The 14,415-nt window shown below is 39.4% G+C and overlaps 1 protein-coding gene across 1 annotated transcript; it reads left to right on the top strand.

Moving 5' to 3' along the window:
- The first annotated feature begins 278 nt into the window (after nt 1–278).
- LOC110694916 lies at nt 279–974 on the top strand. The gene is made up of 3 exons (XM_021872119.1): nt 279–309; nt 379–489; nt 565–974. The coding sequence occupies exons 2-3, from the start codon at nt 403–405 to the stop codon at nt 802–804; spliced, it is 327 nt and encodes a 108-aa protein (XP_021727811.1). The 5' UTR covers nt 279–309; nt 379–402; the 3' UTR covers nt 805–974.
- Nucleotides 975–14,415: the final 13,441 nt, after the last annotated feature.

Raw genomic sequence — 14,415 nt, 5'->3', positions numbered from 1 at the left:
CAACCCTTGGCAGTCCCATGTGATCCTCGGGCGGTGTTATGCTGAGGAGCTATTACCTTTGTTAGCTCCAGCCCCCGTACCGGCTGAGGATGTGAGGGTAAGGTTTTCTTAGCTTTAATTTCCACTAAGTAGCCCCTAAGTAATGTTTTACTGACCTTTTTGTCTCATCAGGACGGTGCTGCTGAGTTCGTGCCACCCCGTATGTCCATCCACTACCAGGGGATGTACGGGCCGATTGAGGAGATGATTTCTCCGGCTCCCGAGGGCGAGTGCTTCGTAGAGCGGTCGATTCCTCGCCACCAGACTCGAGTAAGCCTAGTTTTTTCAGACTTTTGTGTTCATATATCATGCATATTTACTGACTTATTTTTCTGACAGTTTTCACGCGAGGTGGTCTCGGCTATGGCACGACGCATAGATGCCTTCCGGAGCCAACTCGTCCGGATGAGGAACGCGGCCACTTGCCGTCGGGATTACGCCGTCCGAGAGGTAGCATTTCTTTACTCATTATTTTTGCATTGCTGCTTCAATTTTATTTTGTTTTTTATTTAATTCTTTTTGTAGGGTCAGCCTATTGCTTCTCACACCCGCACAAGACCTGAGGGGCGGAGGGATCCGCCGAGGTCCAGTTCGAGACGTCGTCACACTTCGTCAGGGGGTAGAGGCGGTCGCCCAGAGGCTGCTCGAGCTGACGTTGCAGAGGGCTCGGTATCTTCCTCTGAGGGTGCTCATGCTGCACCGGTAGGAGAGGCTACCTCGGCTTTCAGAGGTGGTGGGATGTACGAGGTTGGCTCGTCATCGTAGCAGGCTCCGCGGCCTCAGCCTCAGGTTGATCCTGACTAGAGTGGTCCTATATTGAGTCTTCCTCTTCCTACGGAGACTGAAGCTGCAGCTGGAGTTGGTGGAGAGGTGACTCCTCGTACATCGCAATTTTATGATATGATGGGCCTACGTTCTCCAGCGCCGTAGTTTGTTCCTGTGTAAATTTTATTTTGACTTTTTTTTATAGAACTTTGCCTTAGACTCATTATTTATAGACACATTTTGTATATTTATGCTATTTATTGTTATATGTATGTTTGTGAGTGCAAGAGAAGTATGACAACAATTTTGCGCAAAAATTCTGTCATTTTCATTATTGATGGAGGGTATCCGACTCTCCCCCCCCAAAAAAAAAGGAAAATAATCGAATAAAAAGTCGGGTGTTTGGAATTTAAAATAAAGTCCAACAGGAATAATATCCATTAAAAATAATAGCTATATTTAATTAATTAAGAAAAAGGATAAAAAAGATGTTTAGAAAAATTAAACGGAGCCATAAAGTCATTAACCAACTCGAGTCTAATATTAAAAACGCAAGTTGAGCACGCGCGGCTGGTCTGGCAACTTGGCGCCGGTGCGACACTATGGCGTGTGGCACCAGGCGCTACACTTAGCGTGTGGTGCCAAGCGCTGGCGGTTGGTGCCAATCACGGGATTGTGACGCCAATTGACGCTGATATCGTATTTCAGTCTGATTGAAATTCCTCGCAATTTGTGTATAAAAATCACCCTGCCCAGTCGATTCTTCTCATAATTCCAGCGAATAAATAATTCTCTTCTTTAGAAAAACAATAATTATGTCTTTAGCTACCAAAACCTTTACCCAATACACTCATGAATGGTGTCGATCTCTTATTGCGAGGGAGAGAATAGAATTAGATTTATTTCACGTGGGGGGAATTTATGGCATCAAAGGGGTAGATCTTGACCTAGACTTCATACATACCGCTTTAGAATTTAGGAATGTTGACACTCATTGTTTTAGAATAGGGTATGATGAGATTAGCCCTTTGTCGGAGGAATTTGGTGCTATCTTAGGCTTCCCTGAAATAGATCTTATAGCAATCCCTAGAGTAGATGCATACTATTATAAGGATTTGGAGCGCTTCTTTAATTTGAAAGAAAGGGATTTATCAAGAATAGTGGATGGCAACATAGTTAATTTGAAAGAATTTGCACGCTATTATTTTGATAAACCTCTTTCTGAATCTTTTCATATATTTAGAAGAAGGGCATTCTTATTTTGCATGCTTAACCAACTTTTTCTTAGTAGTGGTAAAAATAATGAGGGTCAATCAATTATAACCACTGTACTAGAAGAAATTGAATCAGGGAGAAATCCAATGCCATTAATAGTTGGAGCGACTATGATTAGTCTAGATAAATTGAAAAGGGACCCAAAAGCGCCTCCTCGCGGTTCTCCAATTTTATTACAGGTAGAAAAAAAATTAACATTTTTAATTACAGAAATCAAAAAATATATTTTTGTATTGTAATAACAATTTATTTGCATTGCAATTTTTTTACAGATGTGGCTAACGGAGAGGCTAGGATTAATTAGCCCTCCTGACGACATTGAAAATTATACTCCCAATTACTTCGTGAGAAGGAAGAAGCGCATCCCTAAAATTGGGCGCCATGGGTGGAGAAAAGTCTTTGAATCACGTGATTTTTCTATGAAGTGGGTCATCCCATGGTGGAAAATAGAAAGGATGGTTGGTGTTAACAAGCAACCTTTCTGCCCTCTTCCAAGCTTGTCTCGTGTAACATATTATTACCCCTGCAGGGTAAAAAGACAATACGGCTTGCTACAGAATGTTCCTTCCGGAGATCTTCAACCTCCCTTTAAGTACCCTGTATCTCAAGAAGTAGATCGATTCGACGCTTACTGGAGCGCTAGACCTTTATGGGAAGTGATTACCCATAAGGTTCCTCCTTCTTTGCCCAATGATGTAAAGAAGTGGCCGTTAAAGAAATCTTCGATTTATCAGGGTAGAATCGATGTGAAGAATCGTCTAGGGGACAGGGTGACTCCTGCCAAGGAACGCTTAGGTGCAAGAATTGAATTCAAAACACCTGCAATGCCTAGGAAGAAAGTTACTAACAAAGACAAAGGAAAAAGGAAAGCTAACACCACAAATAAAAAAGCTTGGGTGGAAAAGAAGCATGGAGTGCTAGCTGAAGGGGAGAGCATCTACTCCAAAATTGAATGTAGGTCCTCTATAGGATGCCTACTAGCTAAAGTTATGGTTGAAGAGGAGGAAGCAGACAAGAATTAGAAAAGAGCTAGAAAGGAAAAGAAATATTAAGAGCATTGCTTAGCTTTAGATTTATTAGACTTCGATTGTTATTTTTATTTAAAGTTAATTTATTTCAGCTTTTATTTAAATTCAATCAATAATGTAAGTTTATTTTATTAATGAAATTTTAGCTTTTAATTAAATTATTTCCTTTAAACTTATTTTATTAAAGCAATTAAAATCGAAAAAAATTAATTTTCCAGAAATTCTTCGAGTACGGAAGTCGAAAATTTTCCGAAAAAACACCAAAATTCGCCCAAATTTTATTCCCGAATTGGCGCCAGTAATTGGCATTTGGCGCCTGCCATTGAAGTCTAGCGCCAGGCGCCAATTCCATCGGCTGGCGCTGAAGACGTCTGGCTGGCGCAAGGCTCTTTTCTGCGACGCCAATAATTCGCCGATTTTCTGTTGAATTTTTAATTAAATCTGGAACGCGGAGATGTCGAGAAATAAAGTGGCCGCACCCGTAAAGGGTTGCCTACGTATCCTTTCTTAACGAATCAGGCCGAACGTAGCTCTCTTAAGTATCCTACTCAAGTAATTTATGGGTAGTATTTCTTAAGTAGGTTAAGATTTGTCATGTTTGAGAATTCATTACCATCCATATCAGTTAGTTTTACTGCACCTCCTGACAGGATTGCTTTGACAATGTAGGGTCCAGACCAATTAGGTCTAAATTTACCCCTTGGGTCTAAAACATTTTTCCTTAGTGCTTTTAATACCAAATCTCCTACTTTGATATTTCTTGTCTTATCCTTCTTATAAAATTCCTAGCCATACGTGTTTGGTAACACTGCGTGTGATGTAGAGCTTCTAGTCGTTTTTCATCGAGTAGAATCAATTCTTCGTATCTTGCCCTAGTCCATTCAACTTCATCGAGTTTACTCTCTAACGCGATGCGTAGAGATGGTATTTCTAGTTCAACAGGTTGTACGACATCCATTCCATATACCAAGGAAAATGGCGTATTTCTTGTTGATGTACGGATTGACGTGCGATAACCCCACAATGCGAAGTGAAGCTTGTCAGGCCAATCCTTATAATTTTCCGTCATTTTCTCGATGACAGTCTTTAGATTTTTATTAGCTGCCTCTACTGCTCCGTTTGCTTGAGGTCTATAAGGCGAAGAATGATGATGTTGAATGCCATATTTTTGTAGCAATTCTTCACATTCGGCTTGAAAGTGAGTTCCATTATCACTTATCATTTCATGTGGGATTCCATATCGACAAATAATGTTTCTTTCGATAAAGAGTGCTACATGTTTTGCGGTGAGTTTGGCGTATGATTGCGCTTCGACCCACTTTGTAAAGTAATCAATTGCTACTAGGATAAATTCGTGGCCTCCTGTTCCTGGGGGAGTGATTTTGCCAATGATGTCAATTCCCCATATAGAGAATGGCCATGGCGATGTGTAGGTGTAGAGCAAAGATGGAGGGACATGTTGTAAATTGGCATAAATTTGGCAGTTAGGGCATCTTTTTACGTACTGATGGCAATCCCTATTCATTGTAGTCCAATAATATCCTTCTCGCATTATTTTCTGGACTAACATTTTGCCGTTTACATGAGTGCCACAGATTCCTTCGTGAACTATTCTCATTACTCTTTGTGCATCCTTCTTTCCTACGCATAGGAGAGCTCGACCTATAGGTACCCTTTTATGTAGATCGTTGTCTATGAGTACAAATTGAGAAGCCAAAAGTCTCAATGCTCGCTTTGCTCTTTTGTCAGCATGAGGAGGGTATTCTCCATTGGTGACATAATTGAGTATGTCCGTGTACCACGATTCTTCTTCTTCTTCTTCTTCTTCTTAGACTAAGTCGTCGTCTTCTATAGCCTGGATATATGTTGGTTTGTGCCTTTTTTCGATAGTTAGAGGCATTTGCTCGATTTCCGTGGGAATCCTAACCATTGAGTCTAATCTTTCCAAGGCATCGACAAATTGGTTTTCCTCTCTAGGTAGATATGTATATTCTACCTTCTCTAACTGATCAGTAAGAGTTTCCAAATAGGTTTGGTAAGGGGCTAGGCTTTCGCTCCTTACTTTCCACCTTTTAGATATCTGATTGATGATCAAAGAGGAGTCTCCGAATATCATTAATTTCTTTACTCCCAATGCCAAAAATGTTTCAAGGCCTACCACGCATGCTTCATATTCAGCAGCATTGTTGGTAACGTCGAAATCAAGCTTTATGGAGATTGGAACATGGTCCTCTTTAGGTGATACTAGTAGTACTCCAACACCACATCCCTTTTGGTTTGAGGCTCCGTCAAAATACAAGGTCCAAGTATCATCTTCAGTGACCATTAAGTCTTCATCTGGAAATTCATTGTCTTGTATTGGCGTCGAGTCTTCTATTGGAAAATCTGCTAGGAAGTCTGACACCACGGATCCTTTAATAGCTTTTTGTGGCATAAACCTTACATCAAATTGGGCTAGATTGACTATCCATCTTGATATGCGTCCATTGAGTGTAGATTTCTCGAACAGATACTTGAGGGGATCTAATCGGGAGACTACGAAAACGGTATGCACCAACATGTAATGTCTTAACTTAGTTGTGGCCCACACCAAGGCGAGGCACAATTTCTTGAGCGGTGTATAGCGTGTTTCGTATTCGAGCGTCTTTTTTCTTAGGTAATATATTGCGTTCTCTTTGCCTTCTACTTCTTGTGCTAGCATGGCTCCCATTGTCTCTTTGGTAACCGTCAAATATAACCTAAGAGATATTCCGGGAAGTGCTGGTGCTAATACGGGAGGATTTGCGAGATAGGCTTTGATCTTTTCAAAGGCTTTTTGGCACTCGTCATCCCATATTACTGTTACATTCTTTTCTAGCTTATTGAAGATTGGTTCGCATATTGTCGTCAGTTTTGATATGAACCTACTTACGTATTGCAATCGGCCAATAAATCCTCGAATATGTTTCTAAGTCTTGGGCGGTGGCATTGACATAATTGCTTTAATCTTGGTTGGATCTATGTAATCGTCTTGATTACAATTACATAAAGTGATCGACTTGATGAATGATCGTCTCACTTAGCTTAAAGCGCCTAAGCATTGGATCATTGCAAAGCACCGACATAATGGTTCATGTAGCAAGGCACCGACATACTGGTTCATACAGAAAGGCACCTACATACTTGTTCATTCAGCGAAAGGCAGCGAGATACAAGTTAAAAAGCAGCAGAAGCGCCGACGTACTGGCATAACGGAAGCGAAGTTCAAGCGAGCTTTTAAAGATCGACAAGCGTGGGTCTTCAATAATTTTTCTTGCAACATTATCGCAAAAAATTAGGATATCTTCAAGCGAGGATATCTTCGGCAGCGTTCCCTAGCTTGCGGAGAGTTGTCACAAACAAACGTAGCAGTCTTCAGGCGGCATTCTCTAGCTTGTAGGAGGTCGTAAAAAATATTGAAATACAGCAATGCAGCAGCAAATCGTTTACTACAGAGACGCGTGCTCAACGGAGCAAGATACGCATTTCTTAACTCTTTAATCTATTTAACTAATGCGAGTTTGCAGGTATCGGCGTTAGAAAAGTGGTTTAGGATCGCAGAATGTTTTGAATCATTCTCCGTCCCTATCGATACTTTGACTTTTGTTTGCGAAACTTGCGTTTCTCCAAAATCAATCAAAGTGAGGGCTTCTGTAGACACCCATTTGTGTCTCCCCAAAAACAAACCCGGTTATGAGTACCTTTCACGTCGAATCATAATCCAATGAAATGAAAGTGTGGAAAGTCTAGTGTTGCGGATAGTTTTAATTTCTATTCTCTTCTCTCTGTTTTTGAAAACCTATTTTAAGAAAAAAGCCCTATCCAATTTGATTGGTTCATATCAAGGGTCCAATAATTGTGTAGTTGGATGGGCTTGAAAAGAGCTTTCAAATGATATATTATAAGCCCAATTCCGATGAATAATGAGGAAGTTATGGCCAAATTACTAAACTAGGCCCGGTTTGAGCCTTATATGCGGCCCAATGATCTAGAGGAGGGCCTAATATGGATTTATCCTTCTGATGGGCGTTAGAACGGTCGCACATTCCACACTCAATCAAATAAATTTATAAATCCTAAAACTAACCCCTAAACAAGTCTAGTGGTAAGTTCGGAGTCGAACCACAAGGAACGGTAATGCTGGATTGTTCTTAATCTAATGCCTAAGCTATGCCGAAGTCGATTTACGGATAAAGGACACTACAAATACACTAAAACACATATAAAGAACAAGGTATGATAAAGTCTACTAGGGGAAAAGATCCACTTAGAACAATTAATAAGCTAATGAGAATCCATTTGATAATAAATCATGCAAAGAAAGAACTATAATGAGAATTAACTACACTCAAAAGTAATCTCTCAAATTCCTAGCCTAGATCCCTCATTGACTAGGTGCATAGAAGAAAATTACCCAAAATGCAATCAAATATATCAATTCTAATTCACAATCCCTTGTCAAACTAAAACTAATATGCAATTAAGTGTGCTATCATGGGAGATCAATCCAATCTAAAACAAACAACATGCCAACATCAATTCAATCAATTTAATCTCACAATTATCATCAAATTTATCTCAAATAACTCAAATAATCATTACAAAGCCTCACTCAACACCTAGTAGAAGGGAAACTACTCAAGCATAATGAAAGCAACTAAATAAAGCAATAAGAGAACAGAAAGTAAGAAATGCTCATTGATATAAGGTGGAGATCTTCAAATTCCTCATTTGATTATCCAAAATCCATGAAAACCATTGTGCTCCTCACTTTCTCTCTCTAAAATTTTGAGAGTTTCTCTCTCTAAAACCTAAAACTAACCTAAAATCTATTCTAAACTGAAAAAAAAATCCGTTTCTTTAATGAGCAAAAAAATCTATTTATACCCCTTACAAAATTGCTTAGGAAGCTCCGCAAAAAGTCAGCTGAAACGGGAAAAGGTCCGACCGAACTCTGTGTAGGTTCGGTCGGACTCAGGGTAGGTTCGGCCGAACTCAGGGTAGGTTCGGTCGAACCTCCCTGATCCTTGTTTGGTCGAACTTTTGTGGTTCGACCCCTCCTGTAAACATGCTGAAAACTTGGTTGAAACTGCCTTGGAGGTTCGGTCGAACTTTTCAAAAGTTTGACCACACCTTGGTTGACCGAACCTCTTAGAGGTTCGGCCACACCTCCTCTTGAACTTCTTCTTCTTGCTTCCTCTCCTTCCCTTTTGCTCCTCTTGTCTTTGTCCATGCCTCCATACTTGGCCAAGGGGCCTCCTACCGTGCTTAGGACCGCCATGGAACCTGCAAAAGATAGCAAAGATCACGAGAGCATGGGGATGATAAAATTATGCATAAAGATTATCAAAACAAGCGCAAATAAGCATACTTTTCATCCATAAAAAAAAGGAAGCCATAAGAGGAGAAAAGAGGTAGAAAAACCTAAGAAAAACTGGATAAAAGAGACCAATACATTACCCCTAAGGGAAACATAAATGTCACTCATCACCTTCCTAATGAAATTAGGAATGGTTTTAGTCTTCTACATTCTTCTAGAAGGTCCTTTTCATTCCTAATTCAATTAGCATTGCTAAATTGACTTTTGTTGACTTTTTGGAATTTTAATTAGAATAAAAGAGTGTTTTTGAGGAAAATCCAATTTTATCCTCCTATACGGTCAAATTTTATCTGAATTTAGAAAACGCTTAAAAAATTTATTAGCCCCTAACGCAAGTCATTAGCACCTGGCGCTAACTTAGTTTTTTTACGTCGAAACTCAGGTTTTTTTTTTTTGCTGATTTTCTCTATAAATAGCCTCTTAAAAACTCCGTTTTTCATCAACAATTCTCATCATTTTTTAACAATTCTCAAGAATTATCTAATTCTCTTCTCTCTCGAAGCTAAAGCTTTCTTTCTCTTTTTTTTCCAAACCAACCCTTTTGCATACAAATTTCCGCATTCACAAGACCTAGAAACACCAAGGCAAATTCGAAGTTGCCTTCGCCCTAGACGTGAAAGGTTTTAATTTCTGAGGGTTTGGTCCCTAATCTTTATTTCAATTATTTAATTTAATTGTTTTGTTTAATATTTTCCTTGAAATTATTAACGTGTGTATTTTGTTATTAGAATGAGGTACGAGGCATCCAAGTAAGTGCTTTAATTGATATATTGATTTTATAATATAGAAATCATGCTTAGATTGTTTTATTGATTCCTAGTATCATGTTTAGGATGTTCCTAGTATCATGTTAGAATGCTTTCATTAGTATGATATTTAGGGTGATTTGCTTATATCAATTATGATGCTTCCTATTTTATTTCCTGTTAGTAACATGTTATGGTTAAATCTTTGATTTTAAATGTTTAGTGACATGCTAGGGTTTGTTTTTAATCTTGTTAGTATCATGCCTAGGATTTTGATGTTAATATTATGCTTTAACATGATTTTTTTAATTATTATTATTATTATTATTATTATTATTATTATTATTATTATTATTATTATTATTATTACTATTATTATTATTATTATTATTATTATTATTATTATTATTATTATTATTATGATTATTATTTTGTTATTATGTTGCTTGATTTATATTTATTATTATTGCTTGATCACGCCTTTTATGCATGTTTAAAGGGAATTTGTACTTGTAATCACGCTTAATAAGATAACTAATAATCTTGTTTGGGATAAATTTTATTATAATTCAAGTGATTGCCAATAATAGATTTATTTGTGCATTAAGATTCAACAAACATAGATAAACAGGTTTAGGGTAATCCTATTGATTTCATGTTAGTCAGAAAGCGCACATGAATACGATTAGAATAAAGTAGAGGCCTATTATTAGGGCAGGTTCAATCTCTTTTAGGTTGGATTGGTACCTTCATCCCCGAACTACTAGGCATGGTTCCAGACCTAATTGAGTTGACGATCTCCTGGATCGTTAAGGGGTGTAACCTTCACCCTGTGAACGATTTACAAATTCCTAAAACTTGTTGGAGACTCTTTTGCTCTATCTTCTTTCCCTTTGGACGCCACCGTACTTTATTGTTTGATCACAGTGGGGTTGAAGTTTTGGGCAATGCTTGAAATATTCCTTACACTATGGCAAATCATGCCATCTCCCGGTGGAGCTTGAACACTGTGCTTTGTGGGCAATCAAGAAGATAAACTTTGATTTAGAAAGTGCGGGGGAGAAAAGGTGGTTGGATCTTCATGAGCTAGAGGAGCTTAGACTTGATGCTTACGATTGTGCTAGCACCTACAAAGCTCGTTCCAAGGAAGCTCACAACAAGCTTATTGAGAAGAAAGAGTTTTGTGTTGGTGATAAAGTCCTCATATACAATACAAGAGAGAAGTTGTTTCCGGGAAAGCTCATGTCAAGATGGAGTAGCCCTTTCTTGGTGAAAGATGTTTTTGCTAATGGTGTCATGGAGATTTCTCCCTTGGATTCCTAATCTTCTTTTAAGGTTAATGGTCATCGACTCAAGAGAGATATTGATGGAGTGTTTGTTGGTCTTATTCATAAAATGATTCTTTTCAATCCACCTTGAATAGGTGGTAAACGTTGAGCTAACGACGATAAAAAATAGCGCTTACGAGAGGCAACCCGGATTCTTACCTTTATTCTCTTTTCTTTCCTTTCTTTTATTTTTCTTTGTTGATTTTTGCTCTTACCATTCCTTGTGTTTTTGGTTTATTTTTTAGGTTGCCTTCATTCATCAACTATGGACTTAATTTATTTGATGAGGATGGGAAAAGGAGAATTTGGAGTGCAGAGGAGCGGGTACCCTGCGGGCTTGGAGAGGCCTCGCGTGCCCTTGCTTTAAAATAGGGGAAATTCGATCAAGAACTTCCCGCGGTCTCCCTGCGGGCGCGGGTGTCTTAGAGAGGCCGCGGGGAGTATTTTAGAGGGCGCGACGTATTTTGTAAAAAAAAAGGATCAGGAACTCTCCGCGGTTGCCACGCGGGCGCGGCAACTTTGCAGAGGGCGCGACCCTTCTAGAGAGAGCGGGGCACCAGTTAGAGGTAAAATAAAAGAATTTTTCAAGTAAGGTCCCGCGGTCTCTCTGCGGGCTCGGGCGATTCCGTGCGGGCGCGGGGAAGTCGTGAGAGGGCTCAGCTTGCTGGGTTACAACAGGGCCGGTTTTGCTCCTCTCTCTCTCTCCTCTCTTATTTTTCACTTCCCCCTTATTTTCCCCTTTCTCTCTCTTCCTCCTCTCTAACCCTAACCCCTAAATCATCTTTCTCACACAAATTCACTCAAATTCAACTTTGATTTCACTCAATTTTCCATCACAATTTCTTTAATACTCCATTTTCATCAAGATTAGTCTCTTTTCTCGTGGTTTTACGGGAAATTCGAGTCCTTCTCGAGATTTTAAGATTTGTTTGAGTCTTCAGTCTTGGTATATTTTTAACCTTTGTTTTATTTTTGTCAATTTCAATTGATTTTTTTACATGTGTTTTGGTTTTCCTTGATTAAGCACGACTATGATGTTTATGGTTGTTTGTATGGTAATTTTGGAATTGTTTTGAGTGATTTGTGCTTGTTTTTGAGATGGATTGTTAATGTTGTTGGTTGTTGTTTCGATTTTTGGTTGTTTTGTTTCTTCTAACAGGTACTTTGTAGTTTGTGGTGGTTTTAGGTGGTATTGTGAAGGTGATTTGAAAAATTGGTGGTAGTGTTGGTGTTGATTTTGGGTGATTGTGTAGTTTCTTTTCTTGGTTGAGATTGTGACTATGGATTTGTTAAGAAAGGTTAACAGTAGCAAGAACAGTTCAAACCAATCCTCAGGCCAATCCTCCCAAGGCGAATCCTCTCGTAGCGAACCTTCAAATACCGAACCTCCCCACAACCAAACTACTCAAGATGATACCCCACCTCCTCCTTTACCTCCTCTCAAATTTAACAATCGGTCTAAACATGTCCCTATCTATAATAAAATGAAATCCCGGAAATTTAGACCTACCCGCAACTATCTTCCCGATGAGATGGTTAAATTAGGAGTTGATGTCGTTCTTGACATCTTACTCCGTAACCTTGGTTTGGATGAGTTTGTAAAGTCATCTCCGCGAACCTTTTTGGAACCGTGCATTGAGTTTTTCTCCACCTTTAAGTATAATAGGGCGAGGGTTACCGACTATATCATATCTTTCCAACTATTCAATTCCAATCATACCATGAACCTTTCCGAATTCAATAAAGCCCTTGGCGTCAACCCCAATACCGATATCTATGAGCCTTTGGTTTCCCTTCTGAAGTCTGATTACAATGAGGTTGCATGGTGGAGAGCCATTGCTAAAAAGAAGGTGTTTGACTCTAAGAATTCGCTTGCTAGCGAGATTATTCACCCAGCTCTTAGAATTCTTCATCGGGTTCTTGGCTATGCCGTGTTTAATAATCAAGATCTTGGGAAGCTTTCGAGGGAGGAGATCTTAGTTATTTGGATGTCTAGAAGGCCGGATTTGGGGCCGAGGTTGAATTTTGGGTACATTTTCATGAATTGTTGTCAGGTAATCATTAACGGGAAGAAAACGGGTGAGATACATTGTGGAGGTATGGTTACTAGATTGGTGCATTATTTAAAGCAAGAACATTTCTAGATTTGAAGCAACTTAGCACTTTGCGCTTCATTACTAGAACAAAGAGAGACAGTGTTCATTCTTGGCTAGTGCGTAATGTGCACCATTGTTTACTCCCAAACCCGACTGCCACCTCAATTACTCGAGAGGATAGGATTGTTTGGAGGATTCCTATGGACGATGGGAGAGTTGAGGATGATATGGAGGAGGATGATGATGATGTGAATGATGGTGACGAAGATGATGATGATGGAAAAGGTGGGGAAGGAGACAGAGAAGATGGAGAAGGAGAAGAAGAAGAGCAAGAACAACAACAACAACAATTTCAACATGAACAACAACAACAACTGTAGCAAAGAAGAAGAAGAAGACAACAAGAACAAAAACATGACTACCAAGGAGATGCCTACCTTCATGAGAAGGAGGTTATGCACTAGCATATGGAGCGCATGCAATTGAGCATGCAAGGTGTGTATTCAAACTAGCGCCCTATATGACTCTAGTGTGCGTACGGGGGAGGTCACTCCTCCGGTGAACTGCCCATATGTTCCGCCCCAACAAGGGCCTGTGCCATCTTGGGGTGGTGACAACCTCCCCACGTACAACTATTTGCCCGGGGTTACACACCCCGATGAGCCAAGGCGTGACTTCCTAGATGAGTCGGGTCATTATGACTACCGGGTTTTGGGGGGGAGTTATTATCGGGGTGACCCCGACTACTACTATGTTCACCCCACTCACCTCAAGATTTGTATGCAGCCTGAGCCATTTTACCAACTTTCCACATCCCAAATTGACCTTTTCAAGGGTCTTTACGTGTTCCCTCCCAGTTTTACCGGAGGTTGGGATATGGGTGATGGTGGTGCCGGCCCTAGTGGCTAATAGTTCCCCCTTTTGGTTGTTTGATTCCCTTTTTGTTTCCTCCCTTTTTAGCTTTGCATGTTTTTGAGCATCGTGGTCGATGCCCTTATTTTTTGAGGGGGGGAATAAAAAAGGATGTTTTAGGGTAGGTTTTGGGGGATACACCTTGGACTCATGGGGATGTGTTTAAAAAGGCTTTGGTGGATTTTTCTAGCTTCGCTCTTGGTAGTCTAGTTGGTATGATGTTTGTCTTGTTGTCTTGGTATTGATGATGATGTTTTGAGGTTTCTTTCGATGATGATGACGGTTTATTTAGGTTTTTGTACATAGTTTTCGAGTAAGTTTCTTTTGTTTGCTTCTGTTTAGAAGTTATTAACAATTTCATTTTATATATAGACCTTTTATTTTTCTCACCCTGCTTGTAGCATATGCTTTAGTCTTCGAAGCTTCTAGAAGGATCTCGTTCTTGCCCCTTGGTTATTGTAGCATAGCTTGGACTCTTGGTGAGACCTTTCTTGTTTTATCTTTTTTAATTTTATTCCTTTAGTTTTCTTGGTTTGCTTAGATTAGGATTAGTTTTAGGGGAGTTGAACGGTTCGAGGATGTATGATTATAACGCCTAGTGTGTTAAGGGTCTTTGGCGATGTGGCCATTTGACTGCTTTTATGTCGATTGGGAAATACCTGTTATGATTGCATCTTTGTCCTTTTCTTTGTTCTCCTACTTTTCCTTTATCTTTGATTTCCACCTTTTATTCTCTTTTCTTTTCTTTTCTCTTTGTTCTTGGTTTTATACATAGATTTTTGAGGCTTTATTTTTCACTCTTTCTATTTTGACTTGGACTTGTAAACA

This window comes from Chenopodium quinoa, unplaced genomic scaffold (assembly GCF_001683475.1).
Source record: "Chenopodium quinoa cultivar QQ74 unplaced genomic scaffold, ASM168347v1, whole genome shotgun sequence".
Classification (NCBI taxonomy): Eukaryota; Viridiplantae; Streptophyta; class Magnoliopsida; order Caryophyllales; family Amaranthaceae; genus Chenopodium; species Chenopodium quinoa.
Note: the sequence above shows the minus strand (reverse complement) of the source record. Positions and strands in the feature narration are given on the sequence as shown.

Coding starts and splice junctions, on each gene's coding strand:
- LOC110694916 (XM_021872119.1), top strand. CDS start 403: ATGGCACGACGCATAGATGCCTTCCGGAGCCAACTCGTCCGGATGAGG. Junction 490..564: donor GGGATTACGCCGTCCGAGAG/GTAGCATTTCTT, acceptor TTCTTTTTGTAG/GGTCAGCCTATTGCTTCTCA.